The sequence below is a fragment of the Puma concolor genome, chromosome E2 (genome assembly GCF_028749965.1).
Source record: "Puma concolor isolate L17-30 chromosome E2, mPumCon1.1.hap2, whole genome shotgun sequence".
NCBI lineage: Eukaryota > Metazoa > Chordata > Mammalia > Carnivora > Felidae > Puma > Puma concolor.
Window position 1 is genome coordinate 58,287,330 of NC_141681.1, and position 23,992 is coordinate 58,311,321.

A 23,992-nucleotide genomic window follows, 5' to 3' on the forward strand; every position below is an offset into this window, starting at 1 on the left:
GGGAATATGAGCTGGGCTCCAAATTCCAATGAGTTTTTCATCTGACTGAAACACTAGGGCACCTTGTTTGTTTGTTTGTTTGTTTGTTTGTTTGTTTGTTTTTTAATCCATTTGCCAGTGTGATTTAGCAGTTGTCCACCCATTATAAGAATGGTTCTTATGGTACAACAATCCCATGTCCCAGAACCACCCAATGAATTCATATGTACAAACCAAACATCCACATTTCAAGATGTGTGTGATAACAGAAGACAGATACATTCAACCATGCAGTTGTATAAAAAAGAATGTTTCCACATGGAGGTTTTCTTTACAATTACCTTGGGATATGAGGTGTTTCTGTGTTGCAGTAGATCCATCTCTACCTGTGTGAAAATGTCACCTTCATGTTGCATGGTTAAGGAAAGCATTGGATTAAGTCGATGTGACAATACTTATGTAAACATTGAACCAAGTGCAAACTATTTTAGTGTCTTTGTGTTATACAATTACAAATGCAATTTACATACACTGTGAAACTGCATAGTAAGCAGGATCCACCTCAACCTAAAACTGTTATGTATGAAGATCGATCAATTATTGATGTAGGTAATTAATGGAGATTTTTACTTGATTTAAATACTTTATGAGTTTATCATTTTCATTTTACAATTAATGGCATGCTTAGGTGTAGTTGTGTTCTACCACTACCACAATCAATTGCATGCATTTAGGAACTATAAAAACATAATTCTGTCGTTAATAAGTCTGAAATTCAGTGGACTTGGCTCAGCTTTCTGTGGAGGGCACTCTGGTGTTAAAATCAAGGTTCAAAACTGAGGGTTGATGGGGGGTGGGAGGGAGGGGAGGGTGGGTGATGGGTATTGAAGAGGGCATCTTTGGGATGAGCACTGGGTTTTGTATGGAAACCAACTTCACAATAAATCTCATTTATTAACAAAATAAAAATTTAAAAAAATAAAATAAAAGTTCATGAGGCATTTGATCTACTTGGGAACGTCTACAAGCGCAGTCACTTCCAGGACCATTCAGGTTGTTGGCAGAATCCATTTTGTTACCATGGTTTCCACATGATCTCCATGGGCACACCTTGTGCATGGTTATGTCCGAAGAAGAGAAAAAGTGTTGAGTCTCACTGTTTACTCAAGGTTTCAACTGTGGTCCTTTATTGTCTATTCAGTTGAAAGGATTACTGGGTGTTTTATAGAAGTAAGTTTTTTGCCTTGTGGGCTGAACTTAGACACCACTCACAATTGTGAATCAAGTGCAAATCAGAGACTTAATGAGAATGAATCCATGATGTACAAAGGGACCCTGCAATTGTCATCTCCCCCATCTCCACCCCTCTCTCTGTGTCCCACATTGTGACCTCAGTCTCCACTCCTGGTGCCTCTAGATATCCATGAAACCTGACTCTTTCCCTGCAAATGACACTTCTAGTCTTCTTCATTGCTCTTCTCAGTCCTGCAGGTGCACTTTTTTTTTTTAATTTGTATATGTTTGTTTAATTTTGAGAAAGTTTGAGCAGAGGAGGGGAAGAAAATGAGAGGGACAGAGGATCTAAAGTGAGTTCAGCATGACAGCAGCAAGCCTGATGTGGGGTTCAAGCCCATGAACCGTTAGATCAAAACCTGTGTCGATGTTGGACACTCCACCTACTGAGGAACCCCGACACACGTATTTCTTTCTCTTTTAAAAAATAAAATAACATGTTCATTTGCTTTTGAGAAAGCATGAGCAAGGGACAGGTAAAAGGAGAGAGCGGCAGGGGATCTGAAGCTGGCTCTGCATGACAGCAGCGAGCCCAAGCCATCAGGTGTATTTATACCTCTATACCAACAAAGCAGGTTTCACGTGATCCCAGAGCCCTCATCCCGAATTTCCTCCCCTTCCACTGCCCCTAAATACTCCATTCTTTCTTCCTTCCCCATTCCAATACGTCAGCCCACTTCTTGTGTCTTTTATGTCCACTGCTCTCGTATGCCAGCCAACATTTATCAGGAGTCCTTAGTTTCTTCATGACCCTGCACTTATTATCCCCAACCCTACACTTCCTGACTTTCTCGTGAGCCCTCTAGCCTCCTGATGACCACCGTTCTCCCAGCTCTCAAGGTCCCCACCCACCCATGCTAACTCCCTGTGCCCATGATGTTTCCTAGGCATCATCTTTTCTTTCCACTCTTTCTCTGTGGTTGGAGCACTGAATACTCCCAGTACTCCAGTCACAGACAACTATCTCCCTTCCATCCCTATCTTCTTAATCCTTCATTGGCAAAAAGTTTCTATGCTCTCTACCCAACCTTGTCACTTCAGTCCATTTGCCAATTAATTTGTCATCCATTATCCCCTCCTTCCTAGGACTTCTTTTACCCTCTTATTCTTGCAACACATATAGCCCAGCCTTACTCTCCCTGCCTACACTCCACTCCCAACCTAAAACCAGTAGTGCACCTTAACCCCTCAGTCACATTTCACAACTTAGTGCCCTTTAGCCTTAGTGTGGGTTACATAGTGTGTGTCAAATAAATATGCCTGAGTGCTAACCCTCAGTACCTGTAATTGTACCCTTATTGGCAGTAAGCTCTTGGCAGATGTCTTTACATTAAAATGAGGTCATGCTATGGGGCGCCTGGCTGGCGCAGTCGGTTAAGCGTCCGACTTCAGCCAGGTCACGATCTCGCAGTCCGTGAGTTCGAGCCCCGCGTCGGGCTCTGGGCTGATGGCTCAGAGCCTGGAGCCTGTTTCCGATTCTGTGGCTCCCTCTCTCTCTGCCCCTCCCCCGTTCATGCTCTGTCTCTCTCTGTCCCAAAAATAAATAAACGTTGAAAAAAAACAAATACTTAAAATGAGGTCATGCTAGATATGGGTCAATTTTACTCCCAAGACTGGTATCCTTATAAGAAAAGAAAAATGAAGACACACACAGAACAAGGTGTGATGATGAAGGCAATGATGGAGATACATCGACAAGCCAAGCCAGGCCAGGGACAGCTGGCAGTCCCCAGGAGTTAGAAAGAACAAAGACTCAATTCTTGAGCTTCCAACAGCTCCCTTCAGACTTCTAAGAACCTCCAGAACTGTGAGACAGTAATTCCTCAGTGTGCTTAGAATAAAAGACCACTGCGGCATTGCTCATTTTAGCCAGTCTATATTGTATATATGCAGCGTATTATCTACACAAATGACTATGGACACAAGTTATTTTCATGTCTTGGTTGTTATGAATAATGGGGTATGTTGCTTAGTTTTTGCACATTTGTGAGTTTTCTAGTTTTGTCCTGTTACCTGACCTCTAGTTTCATGCCATTGTGATTGAAAAGATGCTTGATAGGATTTCACTCATAAATTTATTAAGACTTGTTTTGTGTGCCAACATATAATCTATACTGGAGAATGTTCTGTGTGCATGTGTGAAGAATGTGTTTTCTGCTGCTGTTGGATGCAATGTTGTAAGTCCGTCTGCTGAATGTCCTTGAAGTCTGATGTTTCTATATTGATGTTGTGTCTGAATACTCAATCCATTATTGAAAGTGCAGTGCTGAAGTCCTGCACATCTTAATACATGCTGTATACATACATAGCTGCTTTTATGGGGGGTGGGGGGGAGGATAAATATTTATACAAGTTCTTTCCTTTGGTGGAATTGACTCCTTTATTTTTTCAGTTTTGTTCTTAGGAAAAGCAGCTTATATTTATTTCAAAAAACTATAAACGTTTACTATATCTCTATAAAAGAAAATGATTTTAAAAAGTGATGCATATGTATCCAAATGTGACCAAATCAACACAACAATTCAATGCACAATAAGAGTATTATGTAACTCATGGAACAAAAAGCAACACACAACTAAATGTTTTGTCAATACAAATGCTACACACATATACAAACCTACAGCTGTAATGCAACACAAACAAATCGTAAGTACATGGGATAGCTACCTTTCTCCTACATTCAAGGAGTGAATGTCTTCTATGTAGTAAATAGACATAGAATGTACAAAAACTTTAGTCACATATAGGGTAGTCTAAAAAGTGTGAACAAAGTGAATTAAATGCAGGGTTACCTTATGGGAAGATGCACATTTCAGAAAGAACTCAAATAAATCCACTATATTGACACAGTGATCCATAAAAAACCCATCATTGCAAATGTACACAAACAACTGCCCAGAAATATCAGAAATCTTACTGTGAGATATTATGGTACCCTGCCTGAAACAAAAAATAACTTGCTTGATGGCTTAAAAGAGCAGATAACAATGAAAATTAAATAATATGTGAGTGAAAATAATTGCAAGGTATAATAGTACAATGTTCAAAAAGTGAATACTCTGGGAAAGATGTATTAGCCTGTACAAGTTGGTTTCAATCAACTATTGGCTGCTTTTGCAGTAAATTACCAAGATTTCATTGCAACAGTATTTTCCCACACACATCAAAATCTTGAAGTATTAGCCTTTCTAACTTGTCATTTACCCTTCTTTTTTTTTTTTCCGCAACCCTCTAAACAGAGCAATCGGTTTTTGAAAATCAGCCATTTCGAGGAGTCATAAGATACAGATGTTCAGAAACATTACACAAACTACAATTCAGGCATCTGCACAAACACCACCAACACTTATGGGAAAAGGTGTTTCTTTTCAATGTGGTCAGTACATGAGTTAAAAAAACCATACTATTATTGTCCTCCAAAAGCAAAACGGGAGCAAACTTTATTGCCTTCTGCCAAACAAAACTAAATGCCAAACATTAACTGAAAACCCTGCACAAACTGACCCCTTTGTTTAATACTGACCTTTGCCATGTCTTATTATAGTCCTTGCACTCAAGACTATTTTGTCTGAAGCATAGCTACCCCATTTCTTTTGGTTTCTGATTGTATGCAATATCGTTTGAATATCTGCCCTTTCAGGCTGAGTGTGTTCTGAGAGCTGATGTGAGTCTCATGAAGGCAGCATAGCACTGAATCTTGGATTCCTTTCCATTCAGCCAATGTCTATCTTTTGATTGGGGAATTTAATCTCTTTATATTTAAAGGAAGTATTGATACAGGCAAGGAGTTTCTGTTGTCATTCTTTTCATGGTATTCTTGCTACTTTAGAATTCTTCCTCCCATCCTTATCCATTTTCTCTTTACCTTTGTGATCTGATGAGTCTCAAGAATAGTAAACCCTGATTCTTTCCTCTTTATCTTTTAGGTATCAATTACCAGTTTTGCTCAGTGGTTACCATGAGGATTCAGAAGACATGACAGTCTATTTTATGTACAGCTTAATTTTGCCTACCGAACTTATTCCAGGCCTGAGTTGACTCTTCAAAAATGTGAATGTAGAATCCTAGCCATTTTAGGAAGGTTTTGGTATACTCTTTCTGATATCTGTGAACATTTCTTCCTTTCAATCATATCAGTAGATATTCTGTACTTGTAGCTATTGCTATCATGAAGCTGCTTCACATTTTTGAGTGGACTGACCCTCTTTTTCCTTAAAGACTAATTAGTACAACATGTTATTTGTAATACACACTTTTAGTTGAAATAAATGGACAATGGTGTCCTGAACACCTCTTTCATGATAATTACAACAAGGTTAGAGGCACAGAAAGTATCTCCATATAGATTTTATTCAACTCTTCTCCTTCACCTTCCATGGAAAATTACATATGTATGAGTCCCACCTAAGAAAGAAGGGAACTCATATCACTGATGTAGCAACACTCAGCCACATACATTCAAACACCCACTAGGAGTAAATGAATTTTCTGAAGTGATTTGAGAATAAGAGGTATATTAATGTTTACTAGCCACAAATCTTAAATAAGGTTAATGTAAAAATATTGAGATTATACCTATGCAAAACTCCATCCCTTTTATCATTTAAAGCATAATAGCATATACATTATCTAAATGTTTAACTTTGTATTATTCCTTCTAATAAGGATTTTGATGTAATGTCTGAACACACTGACTTATTGCTTTCTGCTGTGAATCCTGTGACACGTGTTGACATGTTATGTTCAGTTAAATATATTTTTAAATACTTCCTTCAACTTACTTTCCTTTTGGTACTCTCTGCTGTTTTCCAAAAGGCATATTTATGAACAAGGGCTTTGCTCATGCATTAGGTTTGTATGGTTTCAACTCAACATGCATTTGGAGATATTGAATAAACATTGAATTCCAGATGAAAGCTTTGTCATTCTCTTTACATTTTAGAGATTTCCTCTGATATGGGAACTATGATGTTGAATAAGCTAGGACTTCCACCTAGGGGTTTGCCACATTCATCACATTTGCAATGTTCCTCCTATGTATGAACAATGTGATGGTGAGTAAGGCTTGAGCCATGTGAAACGTTTCACCACATTCTCTACAATTATAAAGTTTCTTTCAAGTATGAAGTTGGTGGTGTGGAATGAGGCTTAAGCACTATTAAAGGGCTTCCCAGATTCTTTCTATGTGTAAAATCATCTCTATAACACATTCTCTAACAAGAAATCAGGGATCAGCATTGGTTTAACTCTTGCCACGTAGTTTACTTGTGTATCGTTAATCTTCAATGTGGATTCTGTGATGTGGAGTAGCATTGAGCAGTCCTTAAAAGTTCTCTCACAGTCTTGGGGCTCCTGGGTAGCTCAGTCGGCAAAGCATCCAACTTCACCTCAAGTCATGATATCGCGACTTGTGGGTTCGAACACTGCCTCAGGCTCCGAGCTATCTGTGCCGACAGCTCAAAGCCTGGAACCTACTTTTGATACTGCGTGTCTCTCTCTCTGCTCCCTCCTACTCATTCTAAGAAAAAAATTTTTAAAAATAAAAAGAAGTTCTCTCACAGTCTTAAACTCTGTCTTAAACATTTGCTCCAAGATGATTTGTGTGATATTGAATAAAGGGTGATTGGTGATTAAAACCTTTTGCACATTCATTGCATTGGTAAGGATCTCTCAAGTATGAATTTTGTCATGTCGAGTAAGTTTTGAGTGTTTGGTAAAGGCCTTGCCACATGCCTTATACGGTAAGCTTTCTCTCCAGTATGAATTCTGTGATGGTCAATAAGGGTGACTGCAACCTAAAGGCCTTGCCACATTCTTGACATTGGTAAGGTTTCCCTCCAGTATGGATTCTGTGATGCAGAATAAGGCTAGAACCAGAAACAAGGTTTTGCTGCATTTGTTACATTGGTAAGATTTCTGTCTGGTATGAATTCTGTGATGTTGAGTAGGATTGAGTATTCACTCAAGGTCTTGCCACATTCTTGACATTTGTATGGTTTCTCTCTGGCATGAATTCTCTCATGTCAAGTAAACTGTGAATACACCTTAAAGGCCTAGCCACATTTGACATTTGTAAGGTTTTTCTCCAGTATGAGTTCTGTGATGTTTACTAAGGTGTGAGTTTTGGATAAAGGACTTGCCACATTCTTGACATTGGTAAGGTTTCTCCCCAGTATGGATTCTGTGATGCCGAGTCAGGGTTGAGTATTCACTAAAGGCCTTACCACAGTCTTGACATTTGTGAGGTTTCTCTCCGGTATGAATTCTGTGATGTTGAGTGAGTAGTGAGGAACGGGTAAAGGCTTTTCCACATTCTTGACATTGGTAAGGTTTCTGTCCAGTATGCATTCTATGATGTTGAATAAGGGATGATTGCTGGCTAAAGGCCTTGCCACACTCTTGACATTTGTGAGGTTTCTCTCCAGTATGCATTCTGTGATGCTGTCTAAGGCACGATTGCTGGCTAAAGACCTTGCCACATTCTTGACATTGGTAAGGTTTCTCTCCAGTATGCACTCTATGATGCTTACTCAGGGATGACTGCCGGCTAAAGGCCTTGCCACATTCTTGACATCTGTAAGGTTTCTCTCCAGTATGCATTCTGTAATGCTGAGTAAGGGATGATTGCTGGCTAAAGGCCTTGCCACATTCTTGACATTGGTAAGGTTTCTCTCCAGTATGAATTCTGTGATGTTGATTAAGGTATGAGTGCCATTTAAAGGACTTACCACATTCTTGACATTTGTGAGGTTTCTCTCCAGTATGCGTTTTGTGATGTTGACTAAGGGATGATTGCTGGCTAAAGACCTTGCCACATTCTTGACATTTGTGAGGTTTCTCTCCAGTGTGGATTCTGTGATGCTGAGTAAGGGATGATTGCTGGTTAAAGGCCTTGCCACATTCTTGACATTTGTAAGGTTTCTGTGCAGTATGGATTTGACTGTGTGCGTGAAGTGATGACCCACCCTTAATGGTTTGACCACCTTGTTCACATTTGTCAATTTTCTTTGCAGTATGTGTTTGCTGATGTTGAGATAGTGTTGAGTGCCTGTCAAAGGTTTTGCCACATTCCTTGCAAATGTACCTTTTCTCTCCAGTACCACTTGTCTTACAGGTATTTAGACTTAATGATTGACTAAACATGTTTCCAGATTCGTTACCTGTGTATGGGTTCTCCCCCACACGAATCCTTTGATGATCAGCAATACTGGAGGACTGCTTCAGAGCTTTCCCACATTCATCATATTTAGAAGTAATTTCTCCCCTCTGTGTACTCTTACTATTGGTACATTTGGAGTTTGGGTAAAAGACTTCCTCATCTTTATTAGGTTCAATATGGTTTTCTTGCAGAGGAGTCCTCAGACATTTGCTAACATGGGATCCCTGGTTAGACTGTGTCTCAGATTCACTGTATTGAGCCAGTGTATCTCCATTGAAAATGTACTGGTAATGTTGTAGGGTCACCTCCTCTGTGAAGCACCTCCCAAATTGAGATGTCCTAGGCCTTTCATCTTCATTTTTGAATCTCTGAGTTTTAGAACTATTTGACTGAAAGGTCAATCCAATCCCACTTTCACAATGGTTCAAAGCATTGTTTTCAGCGTGGACGAGGTGACTTTCCAAATGTTCCAAATTTTCGTTGCACAAATATGTATGTTTGCATGTTTGATTGGAACTTCTGCTTACAGATGCACACTGCTTTGCACAAATAGTGGATGTAAAAAGGGCGGTTTTCCAAGATGTTTTATGTCCTTCACTGCTTGTGGCCGTGAAGTTCTTGTTATGGGCAGTCCTCTCAATTGGACCACGTCCTTCATGAAACTTCTGATGCACTTCATTCTTTCTACTACTGTCCCAGTTTATCATTAAGTGTAAATTCTCAAAGGCATGATGTTTCCCTGTACCCAGTGACACATTTTGTGAAGAGGTTTCTATGCATGGTTTTGGCAGGAGGTTCTGGGTGCCATGTGAAGATATAGCTGAAAGATAGCAAATAACAAAAAAAGGAACATCATTCCAATTACTACTCTCACATGAATGTACTGACAACTTCTAATATACAACCTTCAAATCAGTCAGAGAATGTCAGGAAGATGGTTGAGAAGGATTCATCGGGACTTCATTCTTCCTTGACACAGAAATTTACACACAACGTGCTGAAGACATAGCCTAATAGATCCTTCTGTAGTTGTTTAACGGTGTAGCACAAATCACATTCCTATGCCACAAAGAATCAGGAAAGTACTTTATGAGCCAAAATTTAGAAGGACATTTAATTTAAAACTCAAACAGAAATGATGAAAATACGATATAGAAAAAGTAGGAATAAAACAACAGGACGACTTTGTTTTTACAAATAACCCAAAAATTTTACAGACCTAAACCACCATCAACTAAGGATGAAAAATTGAAGTTCACCTAAAATCAGAAGTGAAGAAGTAAAACAAGACACAGTAGTGTGATATCATAGAAATAAAAGTAATTATAATTGGGAAAAAGGATAATAACATGCTAACAAATATATATCCAAAAAATAAAAAAATAAAAGTACCTATTTCAAAAAAGTTATAACCTACCTGACATCATCATGGATTAAAGAACATGATGAAAGGGAAACCTGAGTGGCTTAATTGGTTGAGTGTCCAACTCTTGATTTTGACTCAGGTCATGATCTTAGGGTCATGTGATGGACCCCCATATCAGGCTCTGCCCTAAGCAAGAAGCCTGCTTAAGATTCTCTCTCTCTCTCTCTCTCTCTCTCTCCCTCTGCCTGCTCCCCCACCCACTGACTCTCTCACACTCAAAAAAAAGAAGAATAAAGTCAACAGATCTACAACTACTAAGTAGATTAAAACTGTAATAAATAAACTCCCAACAAGGAAGTCCTGTGCCACATGAATTCACAGGATCATTCATAGACACACATAACAACGTACTAGAAATCTCCCCAAACATTTCCAGGGAGGGAAGAGAAGGGAGATTATGAAACCACTTGATCATATGAGCATTAACAGGTTATCAAAGCCAAAGGAAGATGCAACAAGTATACAAGAATATGAATTACTATCTGTGGGGAATATTCATAAAAGTCCACCATAAAAATAAGCAAATAGGGGAGCCTAGGTGCCTAAGTCAGTTAAGCACCCAACTCTTGACTTCAGCTCATGTCATGATCTCAGCCGGGAGATCAGGCCCCATGTCCAGCTCATTGCAGACTGTGAAACCTGCTTGGGATCCTCTTTCCTCCTCACTCTCTGCCCCTCCCATTCTCCTCTTCCTCCTTCTCCCTCTCAAAACAAATAAACAAAAAACAAACTGAATCAAAAGCACATTTTACCATTTTACAACACAATCAACTGGGAATTCTTCCTGAAATTCAAGGGTGTTTCACCATATGGCAAACTATCGAGTTGGGACTGCACGTTACAGACTAAAGATCACAAAGAGAGGATAATCTCAATTGATACAGGACAGGAAGTGAGCATATTGGACACCATTTCACGATTAAAGATACTCAATAAAGGAGAAATCAAAGGAAACTTAACCTAATAAAGATCAGGTATGTGTGAAAAGCTGAAATCTAACATAATCAATGAGGAGACCAAAAGCTCCTCCTATAGGATCAGAAACAAGGTAATGAAGTCACTCTCCCACTTTCATTCCACACAGTCCTGGGACTCTTCACAACAATTAGGCAAGAAAAAATACATAAAAGGAGACCAAATTGGGGGCGCTTGGTTGGCTCAGTCAGTTAATTGTCTGACACTTGGTTTTCAAGTGGCTCCTGATCTGACACTTTGTGAGTCTGAGCCCCTTTGACTCCTCTGCATTTCAAGACTATCCTTGAACATGTCTTGGAGGGCTTTTCCAGTGATCACAAACTCCTTTAGTTTCTGTTTGACTAGAAATCGCTTTTCTCCCCTTTAGTCTGGATGATAGTCTTCCTGGATACAGTATTCCTAGCTTCATATTTTCCCCATTCAGCATTTTGAATCTACCTTGTCCCCCCATCAGGGTTGCCAAGTTTCTGTTGAGAAATCTTGAGCTGGCCTTATGGTTTGTTCATGGTAGGTGAAATACTTCTTCCATGTTGCTGCTTTTAAGATTTTGTCATTCTCGTCATCGTTTGCAAACTTGATTCCAACATGTCTTGGTGCTGGCCTCCTTTTGGTGATTTCAGTGGAGTTCTGTGCCTCCTGAGTCTGCAGGTCTGTTTCCTTCAACTGATTAGGGATGCTTTCTGATATTATTCCCTGAAATAACTTCTCTAACCCCCTTTCTCGTCTTCTTCTGTGACCCCTGTAATATACATGTTTTCACTTTTGATGGAGCCCCTGATTTCCTAAGTCTATTACATGTTGCCTAAGTCTCCTCTCTCTGTCTGTCTGTCTCACTCTCTCCACCTTAAGCTTCACTATTTTCCATTATTTTGTTTTCAAGGTCACTAATTTGCTGCTCTAATTCCCCCAACCTGCTGTTCATTGAATCAATGTGTTTCTCATCTCATTTATTGCATTCTGCATCTGTCATCCTTTGTTGAGCCTCTTGTCTTTGTGTTAAGAGCTTCACTGCTGTTGTCTTTTCACAAGCCCAGTGAGTATCCATAATCTAGTTCCTTCAGTTTACTATTGAGAATGTTACTGACAAAGGTTTCACTTAGAACTCTGGCTGTGGCCATAACTTGTTCTTTCATTATGGATAAAATCTTCCATCTTGGCATGTTGTCTAAGTCTCTGGCACCCTCTGTATGTTAAAACATCCAGTTATGTCTCCTGCTCTATCATTCTGGCCAGTGGTCTGCCGAGGCTCTCCTTTCCAGGGTTTGGACCCTGTCCTCAATGGATTGAATTTTAACTAGTTATGCTGTGGGCTGCTTGTGAGATGAGACCTGACATCACCTCTACCAGAACTGAGGCCCTACAGAACTGTGTGGTCACATGAGGTATGGGAAACAGCTTAAGCAAATCTCTTGGGGAGGGGACAGCCTTGCTGGGATTGAGTCAGGCTTGACTGAGAAGGGCAGTCCCACCAGAGGATAGGGGCTTGGGGCTTGTTGTAAGCAAGGCAGACAGCCAGTGTCCCCGCTGTGCCCTTTCTCTCAGGGTGCTCTGTGTTCCTGCTGAGGAGGATGGGAAGGAAATAGAACCAGCCAGCTCATTTGTTCCCATCATGCACCTCATTGAAGGGCCCCCTAGGATATCAAATAATCTCACTCATGTGTGCCCCAAGTGCTCTTCACATTGCTGTTTCCATGCTGTCTACCCTCAAGTTGTGGGCCTACCTTCTGTTCAGGAGCAGTGCAGTGCCCTGTAGGATCTTTCTCAGCCAAGCTTGCTGATCTTGAAAACTCGAGGCTTGAAGCCACACTGCTTGCAAGAACACACAAAATGAAGGTCTTCTCATTTTCCAAGACAATCACACTAGGGAAATGTTCTCCTTGTGCATTCTCCTTTGGGCTCCACTCTCCTACCTTACTCCACAACCACAGCTCCTGCTTTCAGCAGCACTATAATCTGTTGCTCCCCCAGCCAAATCTCTATACTTCCTACAATCTTCGATGTGCGTCTTCTCTCTCATTAGCTGAGTAGTTCCTCTGTCAGTCTTAAGGTTGCTTTTTGGGATACTCAGGATGGCTTGGTGGTTATCTAGATGTGTGTGTGGGATGTGATGAGGGTAGGGTACTCCTAGTCTGTCACGATACGATCTTCTTTTTCTCTGAAGAATCCCTATTTTTTTTTTATTTTTAATTATTTTATTGGAGAAAGAGAGTTTGTGCAACTAGGGAGAGGGGCACAAGGAGGCCGAGACTCTCAAGCAAGCTCCATGCGGTGTGAAGTCTGAGGCAGGGCTTGATCCCATGACCTTGGGATCATGACCTGAGCCAAATCAACAGTCAGAAACTCCACCAATGGAGTCACCCAGGTGCCCCTGAAGATTCCCCATTTTGAAAAACTTATTCAAACTCACACAAATTTTATAAAATTGGAGATTACAAACCCAACACACAAAAATTCATTCTTTATACACAACAAAGAACAATTCCCCCCAAAATACAATTACAGTTATATTATTTTCACAAAGAATAAACTTCTTAAGACTTATAATAATGCTAGAGGTCAAAACTAGTGAAATGAAAACTATAAAATATTGTGAAGAATAGAAGTGAAAACACATCCATGTTCTTACATTGGAATACTTAAAATTACCCAACTGTCAGTACACTCTAAGTGATCTACTGATCTTGCGACCTCCATCAAATTCCCAATGACATTTTTGGCAGAAAGATCACAACCAAATGGAACATTCACATAGGTATTGCAGGATAATATATACCCACAATAATCTTGAAACAGAGTACTCTGGTGGCACCAAACTTCCTGATTTACAACATACTATAAAATCACTTATCAAAATAATGTACTACAGAAGAAAACAGAGACACAGAATAAGGAAAAAGTGATGGTGACCTACACGTGCACTTCAATGTCAATGTGTATGAAAACAGAGCATCTTCTTAAAACTCACATTCTGATTTGGATTTTTAGGTGGGGCCTGAGTTTCTACATTTCTCACAAGCCTAAAACTCATGCCAACATCCTCACTTCAAGAGCCACACTTCTATATTCCAAGAAGAAAAAAAAAAAAAAAAAAAAAGAAAGAAATCACGGAGGACTTTGAACTTGAAGAATAATGAGGAAATTACTACTCCTCATATCATGAACAGAAACAACCATTCTCCTTGAACACTTACTACACAGTACAAACCATTCTAACAGTTTTGCATAAATTCACCCACCAATCCCAGTAACTTATGAGAACAATAGTATTGTTTTTCATCTTTCAAAAGAATATGTGGCACAATTGCAGTAATGTGTCTTTATCCAGATTATCTGACTTAATTCGCCTAAGAGAAACACACCAACCATTATACAGAGATCATCCTTTAAGAAGGTTCACAGAAAGTTTCAACATGACAATGGTAACACAAATATGATAAAACCACAAAACTGAGTAACATAAAGCGAAAAGTGAGGATACCACATAAATACGAATATTACTAATTGAATACAAAAGAATAAAAGTGATAGAATAAAATGTTTACTCTCCTTAAAACTAAGAAATGTTTTCAATGAGTAAAGCTTATACATCTATTGGGGGAGAAGGGTTTTGTGACTTGCTAACACCACAAACATACACACTCACAAATAGAAATAGGTATTGTTTTTGAGTCTTTTATAGCATTGAAAGTCTAGGTCTCAATTCTCTTTTGTGCTGGATTACATTTTACAATTTGAAGGCATTTGAACACATATGATGCATATTTTCTTTTTCTGGAGCAACAGAAAAGAGATAAGGAAGAGTATCTATGGGTCACACAGGCAGAAAACAATGGAAATTTACAGGACTGAGCCCTGATTCACAATCTCTACTTCAAACAGCAATTCCTACAGCACACATAAAAGAAATCCTTCATTTTCCAAATCAGACAACAAAGTGAAATGAAGGAGGAAGCTTCCAGAATAAATGAGATGATTATGTACATCTTCCTGTAAAGATACTTAATGATAACAGAGAAAATATATCCACCTTCTAGTGGAGGGATCCAGCATAGAGCACACAGGAAATAAGGAACCTGTAATGGGTCACATTGGGATCAAGTGCCTAACATTCTTCAAAGGACACATATGACAGCTGTGAAATAAACGTCCAGAACAAATATGTAATCAGTGTCTACATGCCAACATGAAAGTATCCATTTTATTCAAATATCAAGCCAATAAAGCATGGCAAACAATTCAAATGATCATCTTAGAGAGACTCCTGGAGGAAGAAGAGGGAACACGTAACTAAATGATATCAGGAAAACTCTGCAGGACCAACAGGTCAACCCAAATGATCTACCTCATACCTCATGAGGTGCATGCCATGTCAGAATTTTGATCTAATGAATCAGAAATGAATCTTATGAAGAAATTGAAAAAACGTTTCAGAAAGTGAAAACGTTTATGACAAAGACAAAGGAATTTGCTATTATACAAGAAAAAAAGTTGAAAATGATGTAGTTACTAAGAAATAATGTAACCATTGAGACTTCATTACAGGCTGTGAGTTCTAAGTTCTCAATGTTCTAGTTCTCTGGTGGCATTAATATTGGTAGGAATGCTAGAATACACAGACAAGTTAGTTCACCATTGAGGAATGGAACACACAGAGTGGAAATTTCTTATCGTTCATAAGAAAAATGAACTTCTGGGGCGCCTGGGTGGCGCAGTCGGTTAAGCGTCTGACTTCAGCCAGGTCACGATCTTGCGGTCTGTGAGTTCGAGCCCCGCGTCAGGCTCTGGGCTGATGGCTTGAAGCCTGTTTCCGATTCTGTGTCTCCCTCTCTCTCTCTGCCCCTCCCCCGTTCATGCTCTGTCTCTCTCTGTCCCAAAAATAAATAAACGTTGAAAAAAAAAAAAAAAGTTTAGAAAAATGAACTTCTGAAGTGAAACAGAGGAGGAGATTTTCTCATTTTAGAAAGTGCTTTTTTATCTGATGAAAGTACTCAATCTCAGTGTTGTACGATGAAGATGAAAGCCTCAGTGGGGCGCCTGGCTGGCTCAGTGGGTTGAGCATCCGACTTCAGCTCAGGTCATGATCTCATGATCTGTGAGTTTGAACCCCACGTCAGGCTCTGTGGTGACAGCTCAGAGCCTGGAGCCTGCTTCTGATTCTGTGCCCCTCTCTCTCTGCCCCTCCCCCACAATGGCTCTGCCCATCTCTCGCTCGCTCAAAAATAAACTAACATAAAAATTTAAGAAAAGAATTAAAGCCCCAGTAGCATTGGAAAGCATAAACCAGAAATCACGTGATCCCTGTCCCCAGTGTTCCTGCGATTTGGGCACCAAACACAGTATGTCCACCACTACCCTGACACCCGTCTCACAGGAGGCAAAACAGAAATTGGCAATGGCTTAGGATAGAATGTCTCAGAAATATGGAGAATTCCCCAGGCTCTTCAACGCAATGGAGAAGCTCTCAGACTTTGGAGACCCTCAAGCTCCAAGGGGAGTCTCCTGGCACTCACTGTGGAGATGATGGACCATCACTGGAACTGAAGAAAGAATCCTTAGAGAATGTAAGAGCATGATGTGTTGGATAGCTGATGTCCTGCCATGAGAGGGACAGATATAATACTAGGCTCCTCAAACTAATTTCCATTCAAGGAGAGCTACTCCAACCACATTTTAAGGTCTAGCTTCACCCTGTTTACATTTCACCTTTGTCATCTTTTTCATTCATGCCCAGCAACCTAGGGGTGAGGCTAGTCTTCTTTCTCTTCACATCCCAGAGCTCCCTCTTTTGTTCCAAAAAAAATGACCAGGTCTGGATTTGACACAGTGACACTTAGTTATCAGAAAAAAAAGGAATGTAAGTATTTCTCAGATTCTATCTTTCAACCCAATATTGTGCTCAGTACACAAGAGAGGACAGTGCAGAATTCTAGAAAATGATTTCCCAAATGCTGTGGCCCAACAGCCCCTTTAGTACACTCAAGAGGAATTTCCAGTGTTCACATCATGACCTCACTTCCAAGTACTACCACTACAGGAAGGAATAGCAGTTGGGAGCTTAAGTGGGCAGTACCAATTTATGCCACTCAATGTTTACAATTACCACTCACTACAGATGATGATGCTCTTACCTCACCGTAAAGAAGGGGAATCTACAGCTGGAAAGGACACCTCATGAAGATATTTCTCTGTATCTACAAACCCCTACTTCTTTCCCTGACTGCAGGGATCTGAATCCCAGTCATGCAAAGAGGCAGTTTCCAAGAGACAGTCTTCAAAGGAAGGAACAAACCCGCGAGTGTGGTTTGGGAAGTCTGGAAGGAGTTATCCTCACCCAAGAAGAGGAGGTGTCCACAGGTCTCTAACATCACATCCCTGTACAGTTCTCGCTGACTCTGGTTCAGGCATCCCCATTCGTCCTGGGAGAATTCTATGGCCACATCCCTGAAGGTCAGCAGTCCCTGCAACAAATGCCACAGTTACCAAGTAGCCATAGGCAGCATTCATAATGGTACCTAAGATGCAGGAGGGAGTTAATGTCACCAGCTGGACCCCAAGACCTGACCTTTACTGCTTACTTGTTGATACCCACTGCACTTAGTCCCTCATTTTATTTCACTTCTTCTTTCAACCTTATCTGTTACTTCAGGCAGCAACACCCCAGGGCCATCGTCTCTTGTGATGGAAACAGAAAGTATACAACAAAAGGTATGTCATCTGAGAAAGAGCTTATACCCACCCAGTCTGAGCTCATCCCCTGACTCACTCCTTAAGCAAGTAGACAGTGGTGTCAACCACGGGGAGAGGATTGTTACCATGACCTCATTATAATGCTAAACTCTCCACCTAAGAGCGAGCACAAACCTCATTTACTATGTAACATCCAGAGTATGTATAGAAGAGTTTGCTTTAAAAAAGAAAAAAATCGAATGTGTATTTATTTTTGAGAGAGAGACAGACAGAGCACGAGCACGGGAGGGACAGAGAGGGAGACACAAGAATCAGAAGCAGGCTCCAAGCTTTTGAGTTGTCAGCACAAAGCCCAATGCAGGGATCACACTCACAAACCGCAAGATTTCGAGCATGCAGCCTGCAAGATCATGACCTGAGCTGAAGTTGGATGCTCAGCCAATTGAGCCACCCAGGCGCCCCTGTATACAACTGTTTTCTTCAGGGCCAAGTGCAACCTTATCACCACCTTTGCATAAGATGATGGGCTCTCCCTCTAATTCTCCACCCTGACTATATATGAAGCCATTCCCTTCCCAGGGTCTCTGCTTTGGAAGTGATTCCCTGTGATCTCCTTAATTGTTAAAATTCATATTTCCTTTGTGTGACAACCCCAGCTGGTATAGAATCTATCTGTGACTCACCAAGAAGTGAATTCCTGTTTCTTCAGGTACTTTAGGAAAACTGGTTCCGACTTAGAGGGGTTTCCTGCTTTCTGCAGAAAGATCTTTTTCAACACAATAATATGCTTTCATGTATTTTCTAACTTTGAGGTAAGAACCAGTATGAATATTGTGTTTATTCAAGCGAATTCATAAAATGAAGGCATCAACAAAGGCATCCACATTTTTAAATACTATATTCACATCACATAGTATACCTGGTGTCTCTTTCTTAGATGGAAAGTCAAGGTGTGTTACAATGTATGTAGCATATTCTAATATGAATTACAATTTCACAACGGTGTATTGGAAAGCTTTTTATTTTTTAAGTTTATATACTTATTTTGAAAGAGAGACAGACAGACAGAGAGGGGAGATGGTCAACAGAGTGGGAGAGAGAGAATCCCAAGCAGGGTCCCCACTGTCAGTGCAGAGTCTGACTTGGAGGTGCATCTCAGGAATCATGAGCTAACGACCTGAGCTGAAATCAAGAGTCAGATGCTTAACTGACTGAGGCATCCAAGTGTCCCTAGATTCTGCATTTCAACGTTTTTATTTATTTTTGGGACACAGAGAGACAGAGCATGAACGGGGGAGGTGCAGAGAGAGAGGGAGACACAGAATCGGAAACAGGCTCCAGGCTCCGAGCCATCAGCCCAGAGCCTGACTCGGGGCTCAAACTCACGGACCGCGAGATCGTGACCTGGCTGAAGTCGGACGCTTAACCGACTGCGCCACCCAGGCACCCCTAGATTCTGCATTTCTAACAAGGTATTAGCCTATTGGCCAGGGAATAGATCTTTAAATAACAAAGAGCAAGAACTCAAAGGCAAGAACTCTTGGAATACTTAGAACTAAATCGGTTTTGTAACAAACACAGGTTCTACTAGAATAGCAAAATAGGCAACAACAAGCCTTTCTGAGCATTTCCTACTTAGTAGAAGGCACCTACCCATTTTTCATATATTAATGGAAAATAAACGATAATTATAAAGAATCATCACCTATGAGAGCAAACACGTTAGTCTTCTATTTCTCTGAGTATTGTGTCAAGCATCCAGTACATGGAAGAGACTAGGTTTTAACCCAGGTTCTCTGACCTAGAGTTGATCTAAAATGGCACACTGGCTGATATCCAGAGGGGATCCTAAAGCAATGTTCATACCAGGTGTCAAAGCTGAAAAGAATGATGGAAACAAGAATGTGTCCCCACAAAGTTGATCTTTTTACACTTCATGCACATATCCATACATTTAGAAAGTAGTTACATACACAATAAAAGTGATAGAGTGAATGGCCACCTGGGTGGCTCAGGTAGTTAATCATATGACTCTCGATTTTGGCTCAGGTTGTAATCTCAAGGCTCCTGAGTTTGAGCCCTACATTGGACTTTGCAATGATAACAGGGAGCGTGCTTGAATTGTGTCTCTCTCCCTCTCTCTGCCCCTGATCCATTTGTGTTCTCTCGATCTCACTCTCTCATACACAAAACAAATAAACCAAAAAAAAAAAAAAAAGTGAAAAGTAGAAAATGGTCATGGTAACTAAGAAACATTTTCAGTGACATTAAACTCATAAACCTAGTTTTGGATACTGATGCTTAGGTCTTTTATTCACACAAACACGTTGAATGATATACATAGACAGCTATTATTTGAGTCTAGTATGATGAGGGATACAAAGAGAAAAATGTTCACCTTTAGCCCAGAAGATTGACCTACAGCCTGCATGGTTTTAATAAGCATCCAGTAACTGCTGCTTGCTACATTCTGAAGGGGTCTCCTGACTGCCTATACATGTCCTCAATAACTAACATTGAAGTGATCGGTAATCACCAGAGAAATCCTGCAGAAGCAGTGTTACAATTAGAAATTCAAAGGAAAGGGGACCTGAGTGGTTCAATGGGTTAAGCCTCCAGCTCGTGGTTCTGGCTCAGGTCATGATCTCACAGTTTGAGTTGAACCCTGAATAGAGCTCCGTGCTGCTACAGTGTGGAGTCTGCTTGGGATTCTCTTTCTCTCCCCATTTTTCCCTATTCCCCCCTCACGTGCACTATCTCCTTCTCAAAATAAGTAAATAAACTTAAAAAAAAATTCAAAGGAACATTTGTGATCTTATACTGCGTGCATGTACCCTCCTCCCCAAGACATATAAGCTTCATGAAGCCACCGTATGGCTCTCTCTGCCCACAGGTCCAGTCTCTGTGCTACTCCAATAAACTATCTTGCATCATCCAACATCTGAAGAATAGTTTCTTGACCATTGTGCTTGATGATCTCACCATATGCTGTTGCACTAAAAGCTTTTGTTTCAATCCTCATTTCTGCTCTATTCTACTTCAGTATTCTAAGGTGCAAGCATGTAAACTATGGGATTCTTCTTTTCTTGTTCTGAAAATACAAAGTAAATAGATGAATAGATTTGCATCAAGAGTGTGGAGTAAACTAACAATCTACAGGATGGAGGTCTGAGTGATTTAGAACCTCCATTCCCAGAAGTCAATATCTCTACTACACAAAGGTGAGGGCCTTCATTGTCCAGTGGAAACTGCTGGGATGTGGGTTGGGAGAAGGGGTCAAGAAAGGATTCTGGAGCCCTCTTTGGTCAAAAAAGCTGTTTTCATGAAAGCACAGAGAGAGGAATTGTGGCACCAAGGGCTGCAGTAGGATTGTGAGGAGACACTGATGATATGCTTTAAGTTGGAGGCATAGAGATAAAAGAAGTTTCTAAAGCATTTCCAGATAGTCAAGAAGACATACAGAATACTGGCAGTCTGCCTCTCCTCAAGCTAAGCTTCCCTTTTGCCTCTAGCAAAGCATTCACATGAAGGCAATTGTGAATTCCTTGAGCAATGTCATACTCTGCCTATATCTAGTGTTTATCAATGGATGGCAAGCTGTAAGAAAATTTAATCCTATCGACATTTCTTTCGCCTCTGTTCCTTTCATCAGAACTACAGGCAAAGAGAAACTCAGAAGAAAGAGGTTTCTAGTTGAAATGGGATGGTTTCTGAACACCACTCAGGAAATCTACCTAAAACCTTTACAAGTGAGAAGGGAAATTTGCACGTTATAGAGGAGAAATCTAGTAGAGAGCACAAAGCCAAGTTAAAGCATTTCATATCAGCAATAATGAAATCAATTGTAATGAAATAAACTGAAAATGGGGTATCTTTTTTACATTCTAAAGAGCAAAAGTCTTCTTTTTATCAGACAACTTTGGAGTTAACCCGGGCCTCATATCCATCCTGTGTATTTGTGCACTTTCTTCCTCCTGGTCTCCAGAGAGGTGATAAAGCATCCAGATCTGACCTAATGGGAATTATTTTCCTTGAGTGCTAACCCAGGACCAGACCCATCAGCAATAGGAATCTTGGACTCAACGCCTTCCCCTGTAGTTGGTTCACAAAGGGAATATTTTCAATACTTGCATAACTTTAATTTGGAGTTGGAGAAGGGGGAGAAGGCTCAGCGATGCAATGGAAGAGTGTTCTACAAACCTAACCTTGAGTATCATCGGAAAAGGTTAAAAATTAGGTGAAAAAATAAAGCAGAAATCTCAGAACTAGAAAAACCAACACTTGCAATTTCAGTTAGCATGGACTTTCAAGAGAAAAAGAGGGCACGGGCTCTGACCTCGGATGCACAGTTTACCTGTGAACTGGCCATTTCTTCTTTCATCTGGTCCCCTAGATTTCTTCTCCGAAGATTTTGCTGGAGATCTCACAGCTGTATCAGGAGAAAATGTCTTCCAAGCCAGGAACACAGCCTCTCCACCTGTAAACTGATCGCCTGCAGGCAGGACTTTGTAATGCAGAAAAGGCCCAACCTCCTAGTTCTTTGTATCAGGAGCTATTCAAAACCTTTGAGCTCCAACTTGGAGAATAATCTCTGAATTTTCCTTCCTTGTTGTCACAGGACTTCTCCTCCCACAGACCCCCACAAATGCTGCTACAGCATTGGCACACTTTGTTACATGGACCTGATCCTCTGCAACTCCCATAGAGCAGACCCTGGTACCTCTCCTAGAGTCAAAGCCTGCACTCACCTCTCTTAAATTAATGGGAAATCTTCGTGCTTCTTCCTGGCTTCACTTAGAATCACCTGGAGCACTTAACTAAAACATCATCATTGTTTCAACAAACCCCAATGGACAGAATCTGAGGGGGAGGGCACCGGATCTGATCATTTTTTGAAATTCCACAAGTTGATCCTATTGGGAAGGTTTTGGGGAGGTGACAAGACAAAAAAGAGTATCATGGCTATGGTCGTTGTCCAGATTTAAATCCATGCCTTCTCCACTGACCAGAGTTTCTGGAGATTTACACATTCTTCCTCTTTCCCCTGCAGAAGAGGGAGGCACCCTCACAAATGAAGCTTTCCTTTATAAAAGCAAATGGCTCTTTCAAAAGCAAACCTCTATTGGGTCCACAGCTTTTCCTTTGTCTGTTCCTTTAAAGTAATCCTTAGGCCAAAGAGACACATTTTGGAAGGATAAAACCCTCCCCTTCAGTAGCAAAGCTTATTTTTGCAAGTCGCTGCCAAACAGTTTTCCCAAGTGAATGTATTTTCTAACTCCTTACAGCTATGAGATTTCTAATTTTTCATTATTTTCACTGAAATTTGGTGTTATCCTGTTGTCTTTATTGTAGCCATCCTAGAAAATATTGACTGGTTTGTCACAGTAAAATATGAAGTGGTCTAACTTCAGTTGTCCTGCTGCCTGAAAGTGAAGCCCCTTAAAACATCAAGTTGAACAAATCAAAATGGTGGCATGAAACCAACAGCAAGCCTTGCTATTAAACTAAGTAACTTTTTTTTCTCTTGGAGAAACCCCTCCTTATCCCTTCTTACGCCCCGCCCCCCCTTTTTTTTTTCTTTAAGGAACCAAGGCCCACACTGGAAATATGATGACAAAGGCTGGCAACACAAACACAATTCCTGTCAAAATCTATGGATCATGTATTTCCCTATAAACACCCCCCACCCCAGCCTCTTCTGGGTGGGCTTGCAAGGTTGAAGGCTTTAACCTACTTCAGCCTCTTCTGCCTGACAAAACAATAAAGCTATTATTCCTCTTTTGCCCAAACTCTGTCTTCCCATTATATTTTAGCTCTGAAGAACAGAGGTCGTTTTTAACAGCAGAATGAATGTGTACAAGAATAAAACATTTTCCTTCATCTGTTCTCTATTCTTTGGCCAGCCTATCAATTAAACTGATATAAGGCACGGTCACAAGACAAAAAAAAAAAAAAAATAACATCTTAGTTATGAGAAGCTTAAAGATGATGAGACTCAAAGTCAGGCAGTTGATACTTATATACCATTTTGAATTAAGGAGGAGGGGATAGGGATTTACATCTCAAAAAGTAGGAAGTGCATTCAAAGAGAAAGGAAAGAGCAAATGTTTATCAAACATATGTTTGCCCTGCCAGGCAGATAACTCTATAAAATGTTCATCGCAGGGGTCACCTGAATGGCTCAGTCAGTTAAGTGTCCCTCCTTGGCTTCGATCCTGAACTCACAGTTGGTTAGTTTGAGCCCCACATCGGGCTCTCTGCTGTCAGCACAGGGCCCACTTCAGATCCCGTCTCCCTATCTGCTCCAACCCTGCTCGTTCTGTTTCTCTCTCTCTCTCTCTCTCAAAATAAATCAATAAAATTTACAATAAATAAAAATTAAAGGTTCGTCTCTGCTATTAACTCCTTCCTAGTAGAGGTCCTTCATCTAATTTATTCTTGGTATATGTATCAGCCTCAGAAAAGAAGGACAT

At 40.5% G+C, this 23,992-nt stretch overlaps 2 protein-coding genes across 13 annotated transcripts in view; one reads left to right on the top strand and one right to left on the bottom strand.

The window, feature by feature from the left end:
* LOC112850903 (uncharacterized) overlaps positions 1-23,992 on the bottom strand; it is a 212,892-nt gene that overhangs the window by 85,201 nt on the left and 103,699 nt on the right. The window contains exons 1-3 of one of the 3 annotated variants that reach the window (XM_086690610.1): positions 21,874-23,096; positions 17,164-17,290; positions 5,605-9,251 (exon numbers count right to left, since the gene is read on the bottom strand). The exons of 1 other annotated variant lie outside the window; for it this stretch is intronic. In XM_086690610.1, the coding sequence (XP_086546736.1) occupies positions 7,318-9,251; positions 17,164-17,290; positions 21,874-21,900 (2,088 nt within the window). In that variant the 5' untranslated portion in view covers positions 21,901-23,096 and the 3' untranslated portion in view covers positions 5,605-7,317. Of the gene's footprint in view, positions 1-5,604; positions 9,252-17,163; positions 17,291-21,873; positions 23,097-23,992 lie in introns of those variants that run through there. One more of the 3 variants, XM_086690608.1, reaches the window with a different exon arrangement.
* LOC147573822 (KRAB domain-containing protein 5-like) overlaps positions 1-23,992 on the top strand; it is a 161,288-nt gene that overhangs the window by 73,354 nt on the left and 63,942 nt on the right. Inside the window, exons 1-3 of one of the 10 annotated variants that reach the window (XR_015245041.1) lie at positions 16,962-17,279; positions 17,479-17,717; positions 20,563-22,704. The exons of 4 other annotated variants lie outside the window; for them this stretch is intronic. The gene's annotated coding sequence lies outside the window, so the exon portion shown is untranslated. Of the gene's footprint in view, positions 1-14,609; positions 15,520-16,961; positions 17,280-17,478; positions 17,718-20,562; positions 22,705-23,992 lie in introns of those variants that run through there. 5 more of the 10 variants (XR_015245039.1, XR_015245040.1, XR_015245037.1 and 2 more) reach the window with 5 other exon arrangements.